Genomic DNA, 26990 nt, shown 5'->3' with positions numbered 1-26990 from the left:
TGTAATTTACTGTCTGTGTTTTTCTCGACAGTTTAGTTATCAGTGTGACTTTAGACATCTGACTTATGGTAGGACTATTATTATTCAGGTTCCATAATGAATTTCATGAATTCATGTGCAAAGACTTCCAGATTAGGTTACCAACCTGTGTCAGGTTCTCATTTCAACTCACAATTTTATAAATGGTGTGTTTGGTGACAAGGTTAATTAGTTTATTCAGTGCTTTGAAAATACAAAGAACTGTATAAGAAGTGCCAGGTGCTTTACTGAGATACAAGCAGTTACTCAAGAATTGCTTTAAGAAGTGGAATACTTTTAGTGACATTTTTTTCAGCACTTCTATATGATTCAAATCAGTTCCCTTTGGTATTTTTCTGGCATATGTTGACAGCCAGAAATCTTCCATTTATATAGCATTATTATCCTAAAAACATTTCACAGATTATATAGGAATCGCTTAAGTCAGCACAGGAACACAAGCCACTCTTGGGTGGAAGTGGCAGCTATTTAACGCTACCTAGCAATGTTACCCAATAATTTAGAACAAGCAGTAAGGAAGATTACTGGGCCACGCTGCTGATAGGGTCCTGGGACTGAGAGAACTGGGTTCTAGTGCCAGTTGTGCCACTGAACTGCTGTGTGACATTGGGCAGTTCCCTTGATCTTCTCTGTGCCTCTGCACACCCTTTGTCTGTCTTGTCTATTTCAGCTGCAAGAGACCTACTCTGTCCCTATTATAATGGCATCCTGATCTCATCTGGGGCCTCTAGATGCCATTTAATATAAATAACTGCAGGAGGAATTTAGGTGCACTGAATGTAATTACCTCAGTTAGATTTTAACCAGGACCTAGAGCTAACACCCCTGTTCTACTGAAAAGTGCCATGAGATTTTTAAGGACTATAAGGAGTCAGGAAGTTTTACGTCGCCTCTCATAGATGGCATTGGCACAAGCATGCTAGTCACTACCACACTGCTGGGAGAGGGCTGTTGCTTCGGTACAGACTCAAAGCTTCAATAGGGGGGTTCTTCCCTCTAACACCAATGCTTGCAGCATTCAGTGTTCTCTTTGGGATCCCATCCAAACATGGATCTGTCACAACCCTGCTTCTTTGTGAGATGTGAGCAGCTCCCTTTTAATTCCCATGCATGTCCTTTAAATCAGTATCTAGCAGCAAGTTCGCAAAATAGATTTTGCAGGTATTTCTTGGTAAGTACAATTTTGCCCTCAACATGCCAGACCCATTTTAGGGGAACTCAGCTGTGCTCTTCCTGCCAGATGGAAGAATGATCCATACAGTCTGACCTGCTTTTGACTCTGCAGAAACATTGGGTGACAATGATAACGATAAATAGTACTTTAGACACATCTTTCATCCCAAAGCAGTTTGCAGCCTAAAACTGATATGCAAACAATAAGCAAAGGTTGCTTCAATCACCACTGAAGTGCAGCCATCTCTAGAGCATGGTGAAGTAGCTGTTTAACTGTGCACAACAACAGACTCCTCCATTTAGGACAAAAAAAGTAAGGCACACCTTATGAAGGGAGGATTGAGGTTGGCAAGAAGTGTTGACCTGTGTCTAATATCTGACTGCTCAGGGTGCATGTATTTGTTTTCACTTTTTATTCTACTTACGCTAACTTTCTGCTTTGCACCGTGCTGAATCCAGCAAAGGAACAGCTCCTGCTGATTCCACCCCCATCGCTGGGAGAGACAAATGTCAATTTCACTGACATGATAACTGGTCAGGAAGTCTGTGGCCTCCTGAAATAAACAGAAAAACAGATGAGTCTAAACCTGCTTGGCAGTTCAGGTTGAGCCAGTGCTGGACTGCAGGGAGGAGAAACCACTGAGCAATACAGCAGGCACTAGAGTTGCTAGAAGAAAAGATTTGTCTGCTGAACACATTTTCTCTGTCACACAATATAATTAATAAACAACGGTGTCACACTCACGCCTTCAGGTATTTGCTGATCTTTTTAGCAAACTCTAGACCTCATCCTATAAGAGGCCAAGCACCCTCAACTGCTGCAGAAGCCAGTGGGGCTGGAGGGCTCCCAATATCTCATGCAGTACTTCCTACAATTTGCAACAGCCCTACTGTCGAAGAAGGAGGTTGATGCAACCCATGTACTCCCAAATCAGTCTGGGATACCAGAACAGTACTTGGGCCCCAGCCCTGCAATCAGGGACATGAAAACAGAGCCCCACGGAAGTCAATGGGGCACCACATGGATGAAGCGTGCGCACACACACACACACACATGTGGATCTAATGGCAGGATCGGAGCCCTCGTTTGTGGTGCTTGAGCCCATGGCAGAACCTCGTCTTCCATCAGTAAAACTCAGGCTCATTCTCCCCTTCTGGTGAGTTTAATTTCCCTGGGATCCCTCACTTCTGTTTCCCATCAGTTATACTCTTTTGTTTCCTGGAGAATTATGTTCTCCACTGTATATGTATAGAATTCATACTGTAATACAAGTAACAGACACATCCACAAAACAGCTGTAGAAAATCATTCTAGGCAGTTAATATACAGAAGAATTCCCCTCCCGCCCCCCACAGGCTGGTGTAATGTAAACACCATAGCTAGCAGCTTTGCTTTCTTTTTTTAATGGGGCCATGAAGAGGGCCAAACCCTGACATCTTCTCTCCGTTCTTACTCTCTCCTTACTCGGGCAAAACTCCCATTGAGGTCAGTGGGGAATTTTTGCTTGAGTAAAATGTGAGAGCCAGAGCATCCCCTTCTGCAGAAATATTCGCGGGAGAGGAGAACGCCTCATGGAATTGTGACCAAATTACTCCATGGGGGAGAGGTATGTGCCTTGCACTGTGGAATGAGTTCCAGAGCCAAGATCCCTGGAGCTTAGTGTGCCTCTGCTCTGGCTCTCGCCTCAGTAGCATGGCTTCAATTAATAGCACAGCAGTCTTGGAGTCCAGAGAGCAGGGTTCTATTCTTGGCTCTACCCAGTGACTTGCTGTGCAAATGCAGGCATGGTACCCAACCTCCCTGTACCTCCATTTCCCAATGGATGAGGAGGATGACACTTATCCTCCTATGTAAAGCACTTGCGCTTCCCAGGAGGAATGAGAGATTTTGAACGTGTCTCCTGAATTCTAGGCTAAGTTAAGGGCCTTCCCAGTATAAGGCCTCTAAGTATTAGTATCTGCAGCAATAGTAACTATATAAATAGTTCACATAACGATGCCCATGTATATTTTTTCCATCTGATCATTTGAACCTGAATGAGAAGTGACCATTTTACCTGCAGCTTTTCAGCTAATTGTTGCCTCTACTTGAGTTCTACGACTTCTAGGTCTCTGCATGTTTCACTGGCTTGTCCAGGCTTTGGGGAGTTCACGAGTAAGCCAATGGAAAGCAGTTGAAAGGTGTTAGAACAAGATCCAAAAGTCAGGCAGTGGGGCCAAACAGCATCTACTTTGCAACAGCCACTCAAGACAAAAGGGCCTGGGCACTTTCAAAAAGTCTCTTTTCTCTTAGTACATTTAGCTCCACAAGATCTCAAAGGGTCTGATGCAACTCCTAGTGAAGTCAATGGAAACCCTCCCATGTGGCCCTGTTAGGTGTGCCCCAATCACATTTTAATCAGACAGCACGGGGCTTTTAGTTTCTTTGGCTGTGAGTGGGCATCTGGTGGCCATCACTGTGTTTAAGGTTGCATTACAGCTTTCATTCTTGCCTGCAGTTTTCAGAAGCTCATAACTCTTTGAACAATCACCCCATTATCGTGATCATTGGGCTGAAATAAACATGCAACTTACTGAAAAATGTCATTGCCTAACAAGTCATTAGAGGAAGAAACAAAAGGAATGGCTTTGTGGTTATTGCCTGCATACCCCATGAAAGCTGGACTGGAGTCCTGGGTCCAGTCTTCCGCTCCTTGGGGTTGGGAGTCTGACAGTGGGGTGGAGGAGTATGGAGGAGAACCTTGCCTTATTTTATTTACTCCTCAAGCCGGTTTGGTAATGGACATTGAAGAGCTCTTAAAGGGAGATTTGCAGACTTTGAGGGAGGGGGTAATACACCACAGACAAAAGGAGGGAGGCTTGTGGGGGTTGGAAGATTGTGAGAGGCCCCATGCAGGAAGGACTTGCAAGTCTGAGCCCCAAGTTCAAAGGGCTAGGAAGTGTGAAACTTACAGATCCCAAAATCACACTTGATGCTGTAACTAAACTACTCTTCAAAAAACCTTGGGCCTGATTCTCTTCTCATTTATACTGGTGTAAATCAGGTGACACTATTGAACTCCAAGGAGTTACACTCGTGCAAAGTGGATATAAATGAGAGGAGAACCAGGCCTTGTGACTGTCATGATCAGCCCTGAACTTATTTAAACTCACGTGGGCTCAATTCTCAGCTGGATTGAATATGTCCCTTTAGTTACAACATTTAGGGTTATGTTTCAAAGAAATTCACTGGCAGGATTTGCAAAAACAGAAGCTTTTCTCATCAGAATAAAAGGGAACTGAAATAACCTCAGAGAAAACATTAAGGGGGTGGGGGTATCTTTATTTACTTTGAAATAACTGTGATAAAGTCAAATCATCTCATGGTACAAAAAACGTTTACATAGTTTTGGTGGTGACTCATAGCTCAGTTCACTCCTCTGACTACAAGGCCTTAAGTAGGATATCGTGGTAGCATCTTTTTTTAGCAGGGAGGATTTATAAGCACAGTTCTCTAGAGAGAGGCTCACAGAGTTTTGCAAGCCAGTGTGCCTATATAAAAGTGCTGAACTGCATTACAACTGCTCCTGGAAAAAAGCATCTGGCCATATCTCAAACCAGTTCTTCCCTCAGGTTAGGAGTGACTCAGACAAGGACCGCCAGCAAAACTTAATTGAAAATCAATCTCAGAAGTTTACTAACCTGGTAATCTCTGCTGGGTGGGTCAATGTCTTCAAATCTCAAAATTTTGGGAGTTAACCCTTGGGGTCAGACTCAGAGGTACTTTCCCAATCCCAGAAGTCCCAGAAAGCATAAAATGGGATGACAGCGGCTGACTGGGGCCCAGCACATGTAAAATACCAGACATCAGACTGAATGTAAGGAGCAGGCTGCCGGGTGATGGAATTGTTAGGGGAATACATCTAAGGCCAGTAGAAGGGTTGGGCTGAGAGGAAAAAGGACAGGGACTGAGAGTCTAAGTATCCACATTTTGATGGGGCTTAAGCAAATCTCCCAAACTGTCAGAGATTAACTCAGTCAAATGTTAAGTGTCTGATTTTGCTGCATTGAGATTCTAATTCCCTCAAAATAAATTTTGTATTTTTTGATGTAAGGGAATAAGCTAATTTGTCCCAATTTTAACAACTTGCAATGCCACAAAGACACTTTAACACTGTGCTGCACCGTTCTCATATAACCAGGCTATAGGGCCAAAGATTCAACTATACTCAGCAAGAGGTACTAAAACTCAGCTCAGGTTGCCTGCAGTACTCAGAATCTGTTAGTATTAGGATATTCCTAAAGCCAAACTACCCTCATCCCCCGCAAAGAAAAACCTGATTTCTGTTTGTGTTTATGCCTAAACTTTTCCGACCCTAGTCACATACTTGCTTGTTTCTGGACACAACAGTTTCAACAATTTTATGAGGAAAATATGACTCATTGACTTCTTGCAAATGTTTCTGCTGATGTTTTGTCCTTTTAAACTAGTAGTTATGGTTTTTTAAATGACTCCAAGAAATTTATTTGTACTCATTATACTATCGCTAGAGAAGGCATTAGTGCCTGTATAAAATAGTAAAACATCCCATTTCTGTTAATTAAACACACTTGCTTCCATTTAGTGTATGTCTGAAAATAATTGTACTTGAGTTTTGCTTCCTGCAATAACTTGTGGATACATATATTAGTACTTAGATCTCTCCTGACCTATTTGTACCAACATATCAGATGGCTACTCATATAATTAATAAATATTTGCACCCACAGTTCATTGCATGCAGCAAAATGTGGGCTCAGCTATCTACTGCTACAGAACACTATCCACAAAAATGGAGGCCAGGTTGAGCTCAAGGTGAATATCAGGCCTTAAGTCTGAACATCATCTCAGATCCCTAATAGGTATAGATTGAGAAAATTCTGTACCATCCTTCCATAATGTTGTAATATGAGACACAAGTGACTGAGTAGAGGATGTGTTATGTCACTGGTCTACTTTGTCTTTTACTTTGGATGTTGACTTTGTTAGACACATAGTACCCAAAAACCATTTTTATTTTTTTATGTTTTGGTCCTACATAGATCACTCTAAATTTGTCATATACTGCTTGATGCTTACTTTCCCCTATCTTTATTTTGATTACTACTATTATTTATTTATTATTTCTGATAAATAATTTTGCTTTAGCTGCATAGTACTGGCATTGACTGGGTAGGATACACGAGGTGCTCCCTTTCTTCAGGTTTGTGAAAGACAAAGGGAGTTATTGTATTTTGTCTTATCACAATTTAATCCTTTTATGCAGTAGCCTCAAGTGTGCCCAGCACTTTACATAAGGAACTATGGCCCTGATTCTGAAATTGGATCCACATATGCCAACCCCTGTGCCCATTTGGAGCTTTGTGGCTGTCAATGGAGCTTCACATGAATCTGCCTACAGTACATGGATCAGACTGCAGGGCTTATGCCTGCTGCATGATGGCCAGACAAACTGTGCTGGCAGGAATGGTTTCTACACCATTTTAACCAAACTCAATCTCCACTGTAGATGGAACCAAAACTAAGTAAAGAGAATGAATTACCTTCTGAAAATATCTAGTCTACACCTAGAAAAGGTTTGCCAATAAAGCTAGCTATACTGGCAAATCCACCTACTAGAGGTGCAGTTTTACTGGCAAAAATGTGTTTTTGCTGGTATAGCTTATACCAGTTCTCAGAATGTAATAAGCTATACCAGCAAAAAACATTTTTTTTGTGCCCCATCCTCTTGCTCCCAAATAACTGCATGTACTCTAAAGCTTTCACTAGTATAAAAATGCCATTAAAAATCACACCCCTGTCCGATATTATTCTACTGTCAAAAGTTTCTAGTATAGACCTGGCCTACATCTCATTTTGCAAACAGTGCTTTGCTTTGCTCTAATCACATTCATGTGATCAAAGATTGGTATCTCCCTCTCATTAATTGAAAAGCTTGGGAGCAATGGACTCCAGCACATTTTGTAGAGAGACTACAGGCCTGATCCTGCACCACTGAGTTTAAGGGGAGCTTTGCCATTGACTTCAGTGGTGCAGATCAGGTGCTAAATACACATTCCTAGATTTAGGGCCCAGTCTTGCAGTTCTGGGACTCATGAGTAGCCTCATCTAAATTGCCATGTCTACTGATGTATGACAGCTTCAGAACTCGGCCATTAGTTATTTTGAAGGTACACCTCTACCCCGATATAACGTGACCCGATATAACATGAATTCGGATATAACGCGGTAAAGCAGTGCTCCGGGGGGGCGGGGGCTGGGCACTCCGGTGGATCAAAGCAAGTTCGATATAACACGGTTTCATCTATAACACAGTAAGATTTTTTGGCTCCTGAGGACAGCGTTATATCTGGGTAGAGATGTATATAAAAAGCAAGCAAACTAAACAAAGAATTAATGCTCCATTTTACATACAACATAGTGTTAAATCCAGTGGGAATGTACACGCTATATGTAATCTCTGCTCTCAGGCATTCTTTAGAGAGACCACTGACCTCAGTAGCAATGTCTCCTTCACTAGATACTTTACTGGATAAACATTCCAAATTTATGATTAAAAAAACTTAACTTTTCAACTTTCCTTTTTAGATTATTACCCAGTCATGGCAATAAAATTATTAATGTCAGAACTAAAGAACCTTTCTCTAGTTATTTTTCTAGAGCTGGAAAGACCATTTTAAGTCCTGGAATGGGAACGTCATCTTTTTAATCCTTTCTCATAGGGCCATTTTCACACAGCATTATGTATACTGCATACAAATGGACTCCCTTTCCTCAAATGTATACTTGCCCTTGGAAACTTACAGAAATAAGGAAGTGTAGGACAAGTGCAGAAAGGTCACATGCCATTCAGTCTTAGTCCAGAAGGTCTAATTGATAGACATCATTATTTTGGCACTGAAGCTTGTTGTCTCAGACTGGCAAGCAAAGCATGAACCCAGGTTTCCAAGAAAGCTGGAGATAAGCCATCCTTACAGACTTCCACAAAGAGCTTGTAAAATGTACAGTTTTTAATTATTGTTTTTGGTTTTTAATCAAAGACTGATATAATCGCTGGAGCCAAAGACAGCAGAGTTAGCACAACATTGAGAGCTTTAGAAAATCCCACCCCAATCCATTCAAAGTTTTGCATCTTGCCTCTAACATGTTGAGGATCAAATTCTGCTTCTTCCCCTCTGCACCTTCTCCACTCCACACTCCCCAGGAGCATAATGCGACATGGGCAGCCGGACTGGCCCAGTCTGCTGTGCAGGATGCGGGGAGCCTGTCATAGACCTGTGCTTGGCAGCAGCTTTGCATGACCAAGCTAAAGCTGTTCGGAGAAAGAAGGTATCCAGTGGCTCTGTGACTACACAGGTTCACAAGCCAACCACCCCTTCACGCCCTGAGGCTGAGTAGTGGATACAGGGCAATTCTGCTACAGATCCACAGCCTGTAAGGGGAAGATTTTGTTTTTACATCCATACCCACACACCTGCTGCTGTGGAACTCCCTGTCCCATGAAGGTTTCACTCCGGCCCTAACAGACTTCTAGGTATAGGGTAACATTTTCAATAGTGCCCAGGAGACATAGGAGCCTAAGTCCCTTTTTCAAAAGTGAGTTAAGTCTGTAGAAGCCCAAGTGTCATTGAAAGTCAGGATGACCTAGACTCCTAAGTGCCTAAATCATATTGACTTTGAGTTGGGCCCCTAAGGGCCTATTTCACTTTGGCAAATGGAACTTAGGCAGTTTTGAAAATTTTACCCATAAAATATATTTAACCCTTAAATATCTATTTTAAAACCAAAGATCTGAAAATCACTTTCCCCTTTATGCCTCTCACTCAGGCATATTTAAGAACACATTAGACTGGTTTATCATACAGCTTAGCCCCACCCACATTGCCTAGCTTCAGAGATTAAACCCAGCTCTGAGGCCAGAGCAGATGGGGGCCTTACACAACTTCCGAGAGCCAAATTCAGGACTCTGTGTTTGCCCTGTACCAGTGCATAGCATCACAACCAGCCCCCTCAGACAGCTATCCCTGGGCTCATATGGCGTCTGTCAAATAACCAGCTACTGCAGGGAAAAAGCACAACCATGATCTCAGGCCCGGCCTCTCAAGTACAACGTGACCTGCTTTTCAAATAATGTATTCAAAATGCCATTGCATTTTTAATTGGCTTCAGTCTAAGCACATAAAGCCAAATTCTGCTGCCTGTGACACTGGTATGAATCCAGACTCAGTGGAATTAATCCAGATTTACACTGCATTCCCTGACAGCAGAATTTGACCCATATTCGAACAACGATCTGGAAATTATTTTTCAGGAGTGGGGGTGTAGCTGTTAGTTCTGAGGTTCACTTTGACTCTCCCCCTAGTGGCAGGATATTAGATGGTTGAAGCAGAAAAGAAAAGTTACAGGCCACATGCTGGTTGTAAAGCTCCCACTTCTTCCAGCCAGACTGTTCACCAGAATCAGGACAGGCAGTATATCCCACTGTTATTTTTAAAATGCTTTTGGAATATTATGGCAAGAATCGGTTTGGATTTAACCACAAGCCCTGTGCAGTTTAGTTCCCTCCCCGATATGTGGCATACTCATGTGGCATGCTCATTCGTCCACATGTTGAGTTGCTTCCTGCAGTATGTGGGGTGGCTTCATGCCCGCCTGTATCAGGACTCTGCCCGTGGCACTGAGGTGTCACTGTGAGGCTGCTCTAGCGCCCTTCCTTGAGTTTTCCTTTCTTCCCCAGGAAAAGGCAGGGAACAATCCATCCATTACCAGCTGATTTACGAGCTCAGATCCCACTGCTTGCTCCTCTGGTTTCAATTTCAAGCTTGATGACAAACTTTAAAGCCTGAACCAGGGATGCTGGAATGCACCAGGCTCTACACGCTAGCCTGACTCATAGCTTGTTCTGCTTTGGCAGAATCTGAGACTGCAGTTAGATGGAGTCTAATGAATACTTAAAAAAAATCCTACCAAGAGAAGAAGCAGATGGTATTGAGAAAGTGAACTATTTACAAGCAACAAACAGCCCTTTCTAGGTCTGATAAGGAAAGTCTGCCTAGCACTGATGCACCAAATTCTACAGCCACTGCCACAGATAAGCTTCCCTTTGTCAACTGGGAAATCCTGAGTATTTCCATCGAACATCTGTCCTGTAGCACACTTCTCCTTTCCTCCCACCCCCCATTAAAGCCTGTACAAATGTAATACACAGGCTAAGTGCATGTGATTATGTCTCCCTCTAGTGGCTGGTCCCAGAGACTAAAACAGCCTGCTACTTACTCAGAGCTAAACTTCCCCTGTAGCTCTACTATGAAAGCCCTGGGGCTTTAGGGCTCAGACTCACCCATTTCTTTTTAACCCCTGCTGGAAACCATGGTGATGTAATGTACCATGGGCACCTACATACATGTGCATGCACACTGCAGCCAAAGAGGATAGGTATGCCTAAGCAGTAATGAAGTTTGATGTTCAACAGCATGAGGTGCCTTTAAATATCTCCAAGAGGCCAGCTCTGCAAATCACAGTGTATGGGAATTTCTACCAGGACAGACTTCTGGCAATATAAGAAGGAGCCATTATACTTCTCATTTAGTCTTGTCATTATGAAACTAGCCTCCCTTGCTAAGGACTCGGGTCCAGATTTTTAAAGGTATTTAGGTGTTGTTGCGCTCAACATCATAATGCCTAAATCTCATTTTCAAAAGTAACGCAGGCACTTTGGAGTCTAAATCTCATCAATAGTCAATGGGATTTTGGTTTCCTTTTGCCATTGAGATTTAGGCTCCTAAATCAGTTAGGCATTGCAATGATGAGCGCAGCAAGGCCTAAGTACCTTTAAAAATCTGGATCTTAGCCATTATGCCAGCCACATGACCCAGGCTTTAATCCCTCAAGTACCCCAGGACACTTGATGTGATGGGCAACTAGTAGGGCCATGGGAGATGTGGGATGTACAGTACATTCTGCCATTCCACTCTTGTCCCCTAGAAAATAATGAGTCTGATAAAACAGGGTTAGTCTCCAGAAGCACATAGCAGATAGAGAAATGGAAATGAATACAAAACATCAGGTCACTGGGAATGGAGTTACTCTATAACTTCTCTTTGTCAACATCTAAAGCTAAATTATTTCCATAAGGCACAATCCAGTGAAGTGCTGAGTGGTGATGGAGTTACACAAAAGAGGTAAACATTTTCACAAGTGATTTTGGGTGCCCAACTTGAGGCACCTTAAAGAGGGCTGATTTTCAGCAAGTGTTGAAAACCCACCCTCTGCGAGTTAGGTCCATTTAAGGCATGTCAAGTTGGGCACCCAGAAGCTAAGGGTCCCCCAAATCATTAGTCATTTTTGGAAATTTTGCTGGGGACAAATTTGGCCCAATATCTCTTAAGATAAACAGGCGAGGCTTGAAAAGTTATGATTTCTAATGAATTAGGGGTGGAGAGGTGTAGTCATTGCTGTCGCAGTACTAATCTCTGCCATTATGTTCTGCGTAACCTGTTTTCTCTGCTGACACACGAAGGCTCTCCAGCCATGGTACCTTCCTTACAGGGGACAATAAGGATCTCTGCCAATACAAGGGTGTGTTTGTGTTTTTTGCCCTTTCATTTATATCACACCAAAGCACTGTTCCTATCCAATCTTGGCACACAAGCTTCTGCCATTTGTAGCCCATAATCTCTTATGCTGTTACTTCCTGATTTTATTTGGTTTGGTTTGGTTTTTAATGAGATGAAGTTTGCAAATGCCCCACTCCAGCTCTTATAAACCATTGGTCTTAAATGGGCAGCTGTAGAGATTTTGCAGAAAAAAAACAGTCAGTAACCACACAGCTCTACTTAAAAACAGATGTTTTACCCCCTCTAAGCTGAACTAATGAGGCAGGAGTTTGGAAAGAACATGCCAGATTCAGTCAAAGTTCTGTCCAGAGAGCCGCACAAGCATGGTACCTCCAGACTAGGTGGCATATCCCCAGCTTGTGCAAACTGTTACAGTTCTATTGACTTCAATGATCTGCCCCTTTGAGTCCTAGATCACATCTAAACTAGACTGCAGGCTCAGCCACAGTGAACTAAATGCTATTTGCCTAATTTACAAATGTATCCAATTGGCATATTTCATGTAAATAAAGGAAGCAAGGCTTGGTCTTGTATGGGGAACATCACTTCAGTAAACCAGATCCTCAGCTGGTGTAAACTGGCATAGCCTTATTGAAGTCAATGGACTTATACTGATTTATACCAGGTGAGGATCTGGCCCTGCATCTGGTTTGCATTTAGCAAGCAAAACAAGGACTCTAAAGCCTATTTTTCAAAGTAGATCATCTAGGGTCAGATGCAACTAAAACTCTGACTGGCTATAGAAATCTGGACAAACGTAAAATTCTTTAAACTACTTCTGTGTGTAAGCGGGGGAATGGTCCCACTATTGTGGGGAACTTTCCTGGCTTCTGCACTACCCCGATGAAATGGGCTAGCGGAAGGATCTGAGTCCTCGCTCCCACTTCCTTTACCCAGAGGCCCCTCTGCCCTCGAGGACTCCCCTTGCACTCTCCTCATAACCACAACAAGGCTGGGCCCAGGATTCCTGCGGGGCTCGACCCCCCAACCTTGCTGTGATCACCTAGGTCAGGGACTAGGGTGTCCCCACTCCGAGGTACTCTCTCTGCACTGGATGCTTTCCTGACCCACTGATCATTACATACAATTTAAAGCAATACAGTTTATTTAGTTTAAAATTAGTTTAAAAAGGAATTAAACAATTAGGTTAAAAAGGAATAAGGAAAAATGGGAAAGGTTAAAGGAAACACATCATCCCGCTCTGTGGCAGGGAACATCACAGTGTCTCTGGAACGTCAGGGCAGTTCACAGTCTGTTCCTTGTAGGTCCCAGGCTCCTTCTCAGGCCCTGGCTGTGCTGCAGAGACGCTGCGGGTTGGACACTTGCTCTGGCGGTGGCCACACGCTCTCAGGCTCTAGGTGGCAGGACCCTTCTTCCCAGCGTCGCCCCCGCCCTGACAGGGTTACGATCCCCCTCCAAGTCTGGCCTGCAGAGCCTCTTGGCTGAGGTGTCTCCCTGCGCTGGGCCCACTGCCCAGGGTCCCCCTCGCTCTCCCCAGCTGCTCACCGCACCCAGCTCCGGACTGCTCCAGCCCCAGCTCCAGCTCCATTCCGCCTCAGCACGGCTGCTGCTGTTGGTCTGCCTTCAGCTCCCTGGGCTGCTTTTCTGGCCCCTCTGGCTCTGGTTGCTGCAGCTCTGCTCCCAGGGCAGGTCTGCTCTGCAGGCTGCTTCTGTGACTCTGCTCCTAGCTCTGACCTGCTCCCTGGCTGCTTGTCTGGCCCCTCTGGCTCTGGTTGCTGCAGGTCTCCTCCCAGGGCAGGTCTGCTCTCTCTGGGCTGTGCTCTGGCTTTGGGGCTGCAGCTCTGCTCCCAGCAGCGTAGCTTGGGCCCCTGCTCTCTCCTTAGCTCAGCCCCACTCTGTCTGACCCAGGCAATTCCAGCTCACACCGAGGACAGGACCCCCCTGGCCTCCTGACTCCTTGATTAGCCTGCCCGCCCTGTCAATCAGGCTGATCTGGAGCGTTGGCCTCTCCCCATTGTTCCTGGGGACTGTCAGTCTCAGGGTCCTGATTTCCCATCGACCCTTCCCCTTTTAGTGCTGGGAGCTAGCCAACCAAAACACCCCCACTGAATGTTAGTAAGGGGATAACAGTCCCCTTACATGTGCATCCGTTGGGTCTTAAAATATAAAGTATTTTCTGCTTCTAATATAGCAACAAGTAAGGTTTCCAGGATCACTACCACTCTGCCCAATCTTGCTCCCATCAAAGTCACTGGGAGCTTTGCCATAACTTCAATGGAAGATCTCTGTAATCATAATTTGGCTTGCACACTGGAAAAATGCATTAGTTATGGGCTTCTATAGAAAAGATGCATCACCATTTTCCCTCAGATTCATAGTTTAGAGCCTGCCTAAAATCCATCCAGGATCTGCCTTTATAAATTTCTTATTGACCTGTTCACTAATACTACAGACTGGGACTGAATTTGACAAGAAATACTGCCTGCTCCATTAGCATGTAACAACAGCAAAAGAAATATACAGCTCTGTGAGGTTGAAGGTGAAGGAGAAGGAGGATGGGAAGGGAACAGAGTCTAGCACAATGGGGCCCTGGTTTTGGATTGGGGCATCTAGGAGCTACCATAATATAAATGATTAATAATGAAAATAAACATTGGTTGGCTCAGACCCTTTTTCTGCTCCTTACCCAAGAGCTTATTTTTGTGATGGATGTAGCTAAACAAGGCCCACTTGAACGAATGCTTAATTGCAAACAATCCACACAAAATGAAATACAATTAATTATATCTTAAAGGTGATACAGTAACTCCTCACTTAACGTTATAGTTATGTTCCTGAAAAATGTGACTTTAAGTGAAACGATGTTAAGCAAATCCAATTTCCCCATAAGAATGAATGTAAATGGGGGGGTTAAGTTACAGGGGAAATTTTTTTTTGCCATACAGTACAGTACAATAGTTGGGAGGTGCCCCCGCCTTACCCCACACAGGCACAGCCCACTGGCACTGGAGACAATGAGGCAGGCAAGGAGGCTGAAGGTGCTGTAGGCTAGGAGAAGCACATTGCGCAGCAGCAGCGGCAGCTTCTCTTACTCTGTAAGCACCAGGGGCGGGGGGCTCGACCCTCAGCCCGCCCACACCACCTCTTCCCCCAAGCCCCCACCCTTAACCTGCCTCTTCTCCCCCCCTTATCCCCTTTACTCCTCACGCCATGACTTCGCTCCTCCCCCCTCCCTCCCCTGCCCGCGGCAATCAGCTGGCTTGCAGCGTTCAGGAGGCAGGAGGGAGGGGGGACGAGCAAGGACATGGCGCGCAGGCTCCCCCTCCTTCCCCTGCCTCCTGAACACAGCAAGCCAGCTGATTGCCGCGGGCAGGAGGCAGGGGATGGAGGGGGGAGGTGCGCCACATCCTCGCTCCTCCCTCATCCCTCCTGCCCGCGGCGATCAGCTGGCTTGCGACATTCAGGGGGCAGGAAGGAGGGGAGAGGAGCAAGGATTCAGCGCGCAGGCTCCCCCTTCCCTTCCCTGCCTCCTGCTCGCAGTAATCAGCTGGCTTGTGGTGTTCGGGAGGCAGGGGAGGGAGGGGGAGCCTGCACGCTGAGTCCTCGCTCCTCCCCCCTCTCTCCTGACTGCCGCAAGCCAGCTGATTGCCGCGGGCAGGAGGCAGGGGCAGAAGGGGGAAGGCGCTGATCTGTGGGGTCTGCGGGCGGGAGGTGCTGGGGGGGGCGTAGGGGAGCTGATGGGGGGGCTGCCAGCTGTGGACAAAGCAGGCAGCCAAATTACATTATAGCGAAGCATTGCACAACTTTAAATGGAGCATATTCTGTAATTGAGTAGGGACGTAAGATCGAAACAACGTTAAGCGAGAGGATGTTAAGTGGGGAGTTACTGTACACTTAACAAGATCTTAAAGCATGGTGACTTGGGAAGCAGCTGCTAAAGGAATATTATCTATCAGGAGGCAAGGAATGGCCAGTAGTCAGGTAAAAAGTTATTTTAAAAAATGTGCCTCTGTTTCTTTTTGAAGTAAAGAGACCTGAAAGATTTGTTTTTAATATGTTTTTATTCTGTTCTTTATTTTTAACTAGAAATTCAAGTATTGTCTAGTCTGTTAATTCTGGAAGGACATTACAGGCTCCAAAAGAGTAAAATCTGAGCAGTTGTGAGGGGTCAGTCTTTTTATAATTCTTTGCAGGGTTGTTTTGTTTTTGTTAATATCTATTTCACTCAAACATCTGACACACAGTTGGGAGAAAAGATCTCCTTGTGAAAGATTCAACACCCTTTGCATATTCAGGTAAGCACTGAGAAAAGTTCCCCATGCTATTTCTCTGGTCCTCCAAGGAATCCTCTAATAAAAACAAGAAAGACAAGATTTGATGTGCCTGATACTTCCAAAGTTATAAAACAAAATGAAAATAAAACTTTATTGAAAAAACTTTTTGGGACTTCTTTATATATCAAAGAGAAGCAATATAGGGCACAATTTCCTCCACAGATTCCCATTAAGAAGCAAAGAAATGGTAACTGACCTCATAAACTATCATTTAAAAAAAATCCTAGTAAACTGGAGAAAGAATTAGTTTTCTTGGGGGTCATTAACCACTGTGACAGGAAACTGGACTGGAAGCAAGGAATTGGCTGTATAGTGCCTCATCAGCCAGCACTAACTCTTCTGCTTATCAATGACTACCAGTGGCAAGGCGACTGCCAGAGATAGAAAGTTCACATGGGTGTCAGACTCTTCTAATCATTTTATCAGTATAAATCACCCAAGACCCAATTTAAGAAGAGTCTAAGCACAAGAGAGAAGGACAAGAGAGAAGCACAAGTTACAGAGAAGGAAGGAAGGAACATAACTGGTAGTGCTGGATAGAGGTTGCTGGCAAATGGATACAGTGTTTTCAGCAGTGGAACCAACTAGGATCAAACCACCTAAAACATTTATTTAAAAAGCTGAAACTATTTTTAATGTACTTTGAACTACTATGGGTATCATTAGCATACACTATTAAGGGAATGTACTTCAAAATGGCCTTGAATTTTGTGCACACAGTTGATAGCACCTTTGTCCCCAAAGGTGGGAGGGATAGCTCTGTGGTTTGAGCATTGGCTTGCTAAACCCAGGGTTGTGAATTCAATCCTTGAGGGGCCATTTAGGGATCTGGGGCAAAAATCTGTCTGGTGATTGGTCCTGCTTTGAGCAGGGGGTTGGACTAGATGACCTTCTGAGGTCCCTTCCAACCCTGATATTCTAAGTCCTTCACTATCTATAAACCCAATTCTTAACTCCTTTCAGTACTCAAAACTCTCACTGCAACCAACAGTTATTCACAGTATGGTCATTGTTTGGCTTTTTAAGAATCCATTCTTAGACTTTGTCTACAGTAGAAAGTTTTGTTTCTTTAACAATACAAGTGTAGTTTTGAAAGGTGTCAGAGCTCTGCACATTCCAGCTCCTGCTCCCAGTGTTATACGGGTATAAAAGTACCTATATCTATATAGCTTAGGGCACGTCTACACTAGAAACACTATAGAAGCACAGCTGAAGTGCTGCAGCTGTAGCACTGTAGCATAGACACTTACTACAGCGATGGGAGGAGTTCTTCCATTGCTGTAGTACGCATAGGTGCCGACTCCGTGGGTGCTCCGAGGCTGGAGCACCCACGGAGAAAAATTGGTGGGTGCTCTGCACCCATCGGCAGCCCCCGCCCCAGCTCACCTCCGCCTCTGCTCCGCCTCCGCCTCCTCCCCTGAGCATGCCGCATGCCCGTTTTTTCCCCCTAGCTCCCCAGTGCTTGCTGCCACAAAACAGCTGTTTCACACAACAAGCGCTGGGAGGGATGGGGAGGAGGAGGAATGCGGCATGCTCGGGGAAGAGGCGGGGCTGGGGCGGGGATTTGGGGAAGGGGTCCAATAGGGGCAGGGAGGGGGCAAAGTTGGGGCGGGGACTTTGGGGAAGGGGTTGGAATGGGGGCAGGGCAGGGGCAGGGAAGGGGTGGAGTTGGAGCGGGGGGGCTCGAGCACCCACCGGTGCTGGGGAAAGTTGGCACCTATGGTAGTACGTCCACTTCTCCATGAGAGGTAGTAGCTATGGCAACAGAAAAATTCTTCCATTGACCTAGCGGGGTCTATAGTGGGGGTTAGGTCAATCTCACTGCATCACACAGGGTGAAAAAAATTTGACAGTCCTGAGAGATGTAGTCAGGGGCGGCTCTAGCTTTTTTGCTATCCCAAGCGTGGCAGTCAGGCTGCCTTCGGCAGCATGCCTTCGGGAGGTCCCCGGTCCCACGGATTCAGCGTACCCGCCGCCTAACTGCCGCCAAATCTGCATGACCAGCGGACCTCCCGCAGGCATGCCGCCGAAGGCAGCCTGACTGCCGCCCTCACAGGGACTGGCAGGGCGCCCCCTGCGGCTTGCTGCCCCAGGCACGCGCTTGGAGCGCTGGTGCCTGGAGCCGTCACTGGATGTAGTTAAGTCAATCTCATTTTTAGGTGTGGATCAGGCCTCAGGTCTGATATTAAAGCAATGCAGTTAATCTGATGCAACTGTGTGTGCGGATGTTCTTACATCAGTTTAAACTGGGTATATATTGGTTTGCCTTTCACTTGTAATAAAGAAAAGGTACAAGCTAAACCAATGAAGTTTAAACTAATGTAACAGTGTCCAGACGCAAAGTTGCATTAACTTTAAACCTTTACTTAAACCAGTGAAACTTTGTATGTAGGCCAGGTCTTAACCACATTTGCACACACAATTACCCAATTTGTTCACACAACAGTGGTAATTGCTCATATAGCATTATGTGCATTTTCCACATCATTGTGTGCTAAATCTTTCAGAAATACTGGCCTCTCATTTTAACTCTACGGATTTCATAAAACAAATCCTTTCTTATAATTTGGAGTGACCCTTTGAACTTTTTTGTGCTATTTCAATTATAGAATGTAAATATTGCAGAAATCTTGAGCACACATAGCTAAAGGTTATTTAAATTGTATTTCGCCTGCAATGATGGAAATGTAAACTTATTCATGTTATCACTAGAGCACTAAATGAAAATCCTTTAGCACACTGAGCTCTTTCAGTTGCTCCCTTCTTTGGTTTATCTGTCCAGTCCTGGTGTTGGGGAATAGATGGGTAAGCATATGGGGGTGGGGGGGGGTATTTCAAGTGTGTTACAACTTAAATAATAAAAACAAAAAGTTATGTGAATTAAAAGAAAAATATAGAAAACATGTAAATGGAAAACATTCATTTTTTAAAAAAATGTAATTTAATAACTCAAAAAGTAACTGAGCTGACATCATTCAGATTTTCCAAACATATTATATTTTGGGTTGAAAACAACCATAGGAAATTTCAGACCCAAAGGACAATTTTTGAGAAAATTATGACCACCTGAAATAGAAATTTTCAATAGAAAGATTTAATTATAGTGTCTGAGTGGGGATGCACTACACATACACAAAGACATATCCCATCTACTGAAGGGCCCAAACGAAAGAGATATGAACAAACTAGTGGGAAGTTTGGATCTGTTTGCTAACGTCATGACTGTCTCTGTTCCAAGCAGCTGCTGCTGAATCAAAATTCTAAATCCCAACATCTCTGGACTTATGGAGAAGTGTAGATCTGGATTTAGACCCAAATTTTGTACCCCAAACTCATTTCTACCTTGCAGACACCAACTGTGAGCCCAAATCCAAATACTTTGCACACCTAAAGCTCCCCCAGAAGTCAATGGAATTTTTATCTGAATAAGGAATGAAGGGTAGTGACCAGTTTCTTATCTTTATAGCTGATCTCACATGGTGATGTACAGGCCTTTCAATTTGGCTAGGCCTAAATGTGTGATACTGTATATGACAGTCCCAAAAATGACAGATCCCCAAAAAATTATCCATGCAGGAAACTTAAAATGATGCAGGATTCTGTCCATAAGCATAAATAACTCTGAGTACAATTTTTGTTTCCTGATTCCTTATTTCTGAAATAAATAATTTTCAACAACGAAAGTGAGGGAACACCAGAATTGTGTCTAATCAGGTAATCTGGGGACTAAAATGTCTAATATTTAAGAGATATAGAGATGTCTGAGGGACATGTTTATAACAGTAAAGTAAAGTCAGGTTTTAAATTTTATGGGGGGGAGGTAATTGTTAAATGAGATAACCATTCTCAGTTTAAGGCTTTTAGGCTATCATCTTCCAGACACACAGAAGGTGAGGTCCTATCACCAAAAGTACAGAGTGTGAAATTCTTTTCCTACTGAAGTGGATGGGAGTTTTGCCATTAACATCGATGGGGCAAGGATTTCACCCATGATTTCAGTGGGGAAAGCACTGATGTTGCCTTCTTCCATGTGGGGATAGTAGGGTTGCAAACCTGGCAAGGAGCAAGGCCTTTCAATGGCAAGAATTACAAAGAAATGTGAAAACAAAAGAGCCATATTTTGTGGCGCTTGGCCTGTTTACATTCTTTCCAGACTCTTTGGCCAGGCCTACAGGTCTAGAAACTTTTGCCAGTATAATAACATCAGTTAGGGATGTGATTTTTTTTTTTATGACATTTCTATATCAGCAAAAGCCCTACTGCAGACTGACATATAAGTGCTTTTGCTGATATAGTTTATTTCATTCAGGAAACCAGTATAAGCTATACCATATATAAACTATACCTGCAAAAGCACTTTTTTTTGCCAATATAAGCTGTGTCTACATTAGCATGGCTTGCTGACACAGCTATATATCAGCAAACCTTTTCTAATGTAAATTTGGCCTTCCTGGCTATTTTTCTTGCTGTGCTACCCCAGGCAGTGTGTGCCAATCCTGGAAGCGTATGCCCATTTTGTGGCATGTAAAAGCTATGCAGAGGGAGTTAAGTAACGTATGTCACATTTTGCAATATGAGTTTGTGGCACTAGAGAGGAGGGCATGTTGCCTGTGGCAACTATCCAGTGCCATAGAGATGCTCATACTCATCTGCCTTTCCTCTCTGCACATGCCACCTCCAACACCATTTTCATACTCCAGATCCTTCCCATGCTGCAACAGTTACATATACTCCAAGCCTTACTATGTGAGATAAAACAAAGTTATTTCCCAGCTAGATTCCCTCTTTTCATCAACATGTCAACTGTTGTAGGTTAGAATGTGCTAGTAATTGTCAGCATCAAAATCTGGTCTAGTTCTGTGTAGTCAGATACGCTTCCTTACTTTCAAAGAAACAACTGTTATTTGAAATTGCTTCCAAAGCACGTTGCAAATGGGGCTAAATAAATCAGCTAGCAAAATGCACAGCTTTTAAAGGAAAAAAAGTTTATAAAATCCAGTCAGGATTTAATAAAAATGTCTCTGAGGTGCATAAATCATGTCCCTAATAGAGTATTCTTCAATTTCCAGTCCTGTATGGAGAATCTTAAAATGCTAACAGATGTAGGAAAGGAAAAGTACAATTCCCCCCTACTCTTTCTGTCTCATATATACACACATACAAAAAAAAAAAACCCTACAGACTCTGAAATATGTATATAACTTTTATATTTACCGCTATAAAGACTATTCACTTGAAGGTCCTTCTCCCTTTAAATTGTTTCTGTGGCAACACATCTGGTACTGTAACTCTGGGCCAGAATGTTAACTATCTTGGAAGAAGTGAGTTATGTTGTTGTTGTTGTTTGTTGTCTGCAAGAATGTGAAGCACAGATAGCTATGCAGACACATGTGATCATATACCCAATTCTGCCTCCACAACGACATAGAATATTTGCTATTGATTCTCATGCTTCACTGTAAACAACAAGCCTGAAAGTGTTCCTGGCATCATTTGGGGGAGGAGAGGGGGGAGAAAGAAACCTTTGGGACTGTATTTTTAAACAAAATGAAGAATGTTTAGTTATCACCATTTCTGCTTAGTGTGTGAGAAATTCTCATGTTATTTCACAGCTGAGAGGAACAAAGATCTCTTCCTGATCACAGATACAAGTCCTACTCCTGGGGGAATTCTGCGCCACTACGCATGTGCAGAATTTATGGTCCCCACAGATTTCTTTGCTTCCTCACAGAAAAATGACTTTCTGACGGGGAAGCAAAGGGAAGCCACAAGAGCAATCATACAACCCTCCCCAGCAGTATGTTTTGGGTGACCTGGGCAGCTGGCAGAGAGGTAAATCACTGTGGGGCAGGGGGCAGGACTGGGGAAGACCTGGCTGGTGGCTCCTACACTGTGCTGGGCTCAGCTGCTAGTCAGCGCTGGGCAGGGGAGGACGGGACTTCCTCTTGCCCTGCACGGCATCCAGGGCCGGGTCAGACCCACCCCCAGATTTCTCCCCCAGCTGCAGGAAGCTCTGCAAACTTCCCTCACCCCGCTTCCTGCACCCATCACTCCTCAGCTGCAGGGGGAGCCACCTGCACCCAGATTGCCCCACACAGACCCCTTTCAACCCACATCTGGATCCCCTCATGCTAAATCCCTCCACACTTGGATCCTGCCTTACTGAGCCTGCTTGCCCACACCTGGTGCACCTGGTACTGAGGGGCAGGGCCCTGGGATGTTTCTGGGGCAGGCCCGGTCCTTGCACTGTGTCAGGGTTGGGTACCGTCTCACCGCTGAGTCTGTGTCCTGGGGGTGAGCTGCACAGTGCTCTTCCACTTCCATGCAGCCAGTGACCTGTGCTCCCCAATGCCATGCTGGAGCCTCCACATTTATTTGAGAAATCAAATTTGCAGAATTTTGAAGAATTTTAAAATATTGTGCACAGAATTTTTAATTTTTTGGTGCAGAATTTTAATTTTTTGGGCGCAGAATGCCCTCAAGAGTAAAGTCCTCCCGGATAATGGAGAAACTAACAATACTTAGTACTTATCTTCTTCCAAGGGCTATATAAACATGGACTAACCATTACTGCACTGCAGTATTATCACCATTTCACAGATGAGAAACCTGAGGCACACTACTTAGGCCAAAATTTTCAAAAGTGGCCATTAATTTTGGGTGCCTTTATTTTTGGTTGCTTATCTTGACACCTGTAGGGCATGATTTACTGAGGTGCCGAGGATCCACGGATCCCACTGACTTTAGCTGGAGTTGTAGGTATTGAGCACCATTAAAAATCATGGTTTGTGTATCTCAAATTGAGCCACCAAAAACTGAGGCATTCAAAATTGGTGAACACTTTGGAAGTTGTACCCTGAGCAACTTATTCAAAGTTACACAGAAAGAGCAGGACAGAAGTAGAAGTAGAACCCAGTAACCCTGATTCCCAATCATGTACTTTAATCATAAGGCTACGTTTCCTTGGTAGAGATATTTATTCTGATCTTTTCCAATCTTCTTTCCCTGTTGGTTGTTATAATTAAGGAACCTCCCAATAAGCATACTTACCATATAGTTCTGCTCTGAAATGTCACTTACAATTGCATCCGAATGACTCTAGGTCAAACTATTGTCTCCCAGTGCCTTGAGATCAAATTTGCTCAGTTAACAAGTAAAGAGATAGAGGGGTGGGGGTGTTTTCTAACTACCAGCCAGCCCTTCAAATTCAGCTTGGGTTTTGAAAGGCAAGCCAGGTTCTTTCAGGATAATACATTATCACCAATGACTATGACCCAATGAGGCCCATTAGTGAGCTAGTTAGGCTGCAATTGAGATTGACACCTCAAGGTAAAAATTAATGGAGTTGGAACTTAACTCATAATGAAAGGGCCAGAACAGAATCCATTTCTCTTTCTGGGCTCAGCGTGGAGTAGCAGTAGTAAAACATGGTGAAAACAATGATCATTATAGCACTTTAAGTTCCCTGTGAAACGGATTTTATCATCTAACTTGAAACAGCTGAACTTACTTCTTGCTCAATTAAAAGATAAACTGAATCTGTACACTATGATTATAGCATTTCCAGCATCAGTGAGGAAGAAAACAAAATCATCACAGAGTTCCCTCCATCACTAATGATCAAATTCAATGACTGGCTGAATATCAATTTTCCCCTTGCAGCCATACTCCACAGAAATCATGGCTATAGGCCTTCTGTCTTTGAAGACATTTTGGTTTAAATATTAGTGCTTGGAGAGAACAAACTGGCAACAGAAATGGAAAAGTTAGAAAAAGAGGATAAAATTGGTATTTCAAAACTGGCTCTGTATGTCCCTGTTGTGCTGTTGGAGGTGCCGTCTTCAGATCAAAATTAAACTTGGGATCCTGAGCATGTGTAATGAGTAAAGGTCTGCTGATGCTTTTTGCAAGAGTTGTTCTGTGGGTAACTTTGGATTGTCATCAGCCAGTCATCATTCAAAATCTAGTACTGGGCAAACTACAGTTTGGATGATTACATTCTGCCTATTCACTTCCTCTTGGCCTTCTGACTTTTTAAACCAAACTTTGTACTTGTGGATAATTTAAGCATTATACCGAGATGTATGGAAACTCTTTTTTAACCTGTGTATTAGATAATTTTAACATTAGTTTAAAATGTTTATTAAAGCTAATATTACATATCTATTTATTGACATTTTTATATATAAAATATATTCTCTCCTTCCAATCCCCCTCTCCTTTGCTCCACCCAAACTTCATAATTAACAACTCTCTTTGGGTCCTTCTCCCACACTTAACTCCTTGCCTTATTTCACACAACTGCCTATGACGGGAACCCCCATCTTGCCCTTGTTCTCCATACCTTCAGCTTCTCACCCTTCAAGCATGTCTACAGGACACATTTCCTGTAATCCATCATCCTTCCCTCCAAGTAAACTGGATCTTGTAGTTGCTTTACAATAAAAAAAGAAGACGATACCTACCAGGTTCTTTTTGGGGAAACTAGATCCTGCATTTGCAAAGGGACAAATTTCAGGGGGGAAATGGGGTGGGGTTGTTAGAACAGCAGCTACAAGGATCCACTAACCATTGCCGCTGTGGAGGGAAGTTTTAGGGAACACAGAGGGCTCTAATCTGATGGAAAGGAATCCTCTCCTCTCTACATTCACTCATAGAGAAGCCCAGGACACATCCCACTGTTTGGCCTATGATTCCCAGGTCTTGGCTCTATGTCATCCACATAGAAATATTAGTATTTTGCTTCTGCTACAAACTGATTCCAAGGCAGAGCACAAGATAGGGATACTGGAGATGTCATCCCAGGGCAGTCCACCAGTCCTCCCAATCCAGTATTGCTGGCTGGATACTTCATCCTTCATAAGACCCCACCGTATACCAGGCCAGTTGTGCAATGTCATATCATATGCAGGGTGTGTGTATCTTTAGTGACTCACTTCCCCATCCCTTAGGCAAACAAGTGGAATCTGACCTGCCATTCATTAACATCAGGTCTATCCTGTCCTGGTGTGTATTGTGCAGCCTCTTCTCTACTCTGCATGCAGCACATGTGTCACTCACTCCGCAAAGTGAAATGAATAGCAGAGGCAGCATAGCATGAGGAGAATCAATAGCGACACCAAGGCTAGATTTGTGTGTAAGGTGTTCTCAGATTCACGTTCCATTAGCCACCACTGTCAATTAGCTGTTTTTAGGACATGTGTCACTATGTTCAATACCAAATATCCCTCAGGGTAAATTTTACATAGTTTGTTATCCTTCTATATAATCTTCTTTTCATTCCCATAAAGCCTTTCATGAATGCATTACAAAAAATAATTAAATCTCATTAATAGGTTTGATAATTATCCCCATTTTACAGCGGGGGAAACTGAGGCACATAGGGATTAAGACTTGGTTCTGTTGCCAAGGATGGACCCCAGGAGTGCTGAATGCCAGCCCTTTGCTCCGACCACCATCCCGTATGCTCTCCAACACAAATACAAAACTTTATTTTTTCCTAGCAACACTGCGCTTCCTTAGTTGATGACCAATGCAATTTCCATATGGCCCAACTTAATTGAAACATTTTTTACAGAGAATCTAAACATTGTCAAAGGCAAAATGTAACTGGCCTGAGACCCAAAACCGGAGTCTATATTTATGAGCAAACAAAACCATCTCCATGCAGTCAAAAAAGAGTCATTCCAATGTAACCAGCCCAGGCAATGACACATCCAAAATACGGTGGGAGAAGCAGTGCCCTGTGCCTTTGCCCTGCTTTTCCCACCTGCTGCAGACAGCCATCCTCCTCCTCCGGCTCCATCCGGGCCTCCCCCGGGTGTGCATTTACACCCTCCTCCAGGGTATCTGCGTGGCTGTGCACCCCCTGTAGGTGCATCTGCAGCCCTCGGTGCCTGTGCCCCTCCTACAGATAGATGCATGCGCGTGCCTGGTGACTGTCCCCCCGGTGCCTGCACATCTCGGAGTGGCTACCCACCTGGGATCATGCACACCCCCTGCAGGTGCACCGAGACCTGCTGGAAACCTCCCCCACCCCCCACCCCCCCACGGAAGCATCTTTTTTTTCCCTTCTGGTGTCTCTAGCCCCTTCCCACAGGGGCGGGTGCACCGGCGGCGGGCAGCGCCTCCCCTCTACCCCCGAGCGGCCCCCTGGCCACCCGAGCTTGGGTCATCCTCCCACCGCCGGCAGGGTCTGTCCCTTCCCCGCAGCGCGGTGTCTCCTACCTGCTTTCAGCGCGGGAGGGACCCGGGCTCCGCACCTTCCGCCGGGCGTGCGCCGTCTGCTGCCCAGCTCCGCAGCTGGCGCCCCGATAGCCGCCGCCTTATCGCGGCTGCCTGTCCCCACCTCCCCCCTCCGCTTCCAGGAAGCCGCGGCTCCGGGCTGCTGGTTGCGCTGCTGGATGCGGATCGCCCTGTCCCGTTCGCTGCCTCTCTTCCCTTCCCTCCCTCCCCCCATCCTGGCAGGGGGGCTGGGAAAGTGCGGCGAGGCTCCAGCACATGCTGAGCCTGCGGTCACGGCCCGGACCCTCTGCTATTCATCAGGAAGCATCCCAGGCGCTCTCTCCTCCAATCCCCACCGTGCTGCAGGCTAATGGCAAACAGGCTGTGCCCTGGCGGACTCTCCGCTCCCTGCCCGCCCGCACCCCTTTCCTTCCCCTCTTCCCACCTCCCCTTCTCCTCTGGCCCCTGCCTTTCGCTGCCCGTGTCCTTCTTCTCCCAACTTTTCTTCCCCTTTCTCCGGCCCTGATCCTTAGCCACTACCTCTCCCATCTCCTTCTCCCCTTCCCCTAGTCTCACACTCTTCCCCACTCCTGGGCCCACCCAACCCTTTCCCTCGGTTTTAAT

General features: G+C 44.7%; 1 protein-coding gene across 1 annotated transcript in view; it reads right to left on the bottom strand.

Annotated features, from left to right (window-relative positions):
- The window catches only part of RIPOR3 (RIPOR family member 3), a 66766-nt gene extending 40343 nt beyond the window's left edge, over positions 1-26423 (bottom strand). The window contains exons 1-2 of the mRNA XM_065414441.1: positions 26370-26423; positions 1638-1766 (exon numbers count right to left, since the gene is read on the bottom strand). Of these exons, the coding sequence (XP_065270513.1) occupies positions 1638-1738 (101 nt within the window). The 5' untranslated portion in view covers positions 1739-1766; positions 26370-26423. The remainder of the gene's footprint in view (positions 1-1637; positions 1767-26369) is intronic.
- Positions 26424-26990: the final 567 nt, after the last annotated feature.

Source organism: Emys orbicularis, chromosome 12, assembly GCF_028017835.1.
Source record: "Emys orbicularis isolate rEmyOrb1 chromosome 12, rEmyOrb1.hap1, whole genome shotgun sequence".
Classification (NCBI taxonomy): Eukaryota; Metazoa; Chordata; order Testudines; family Emydidae; genus Emys; species Emys orbicularis.
This window is presented reverse-complemented; position numbering and strand designations above follow the sequence as displayed.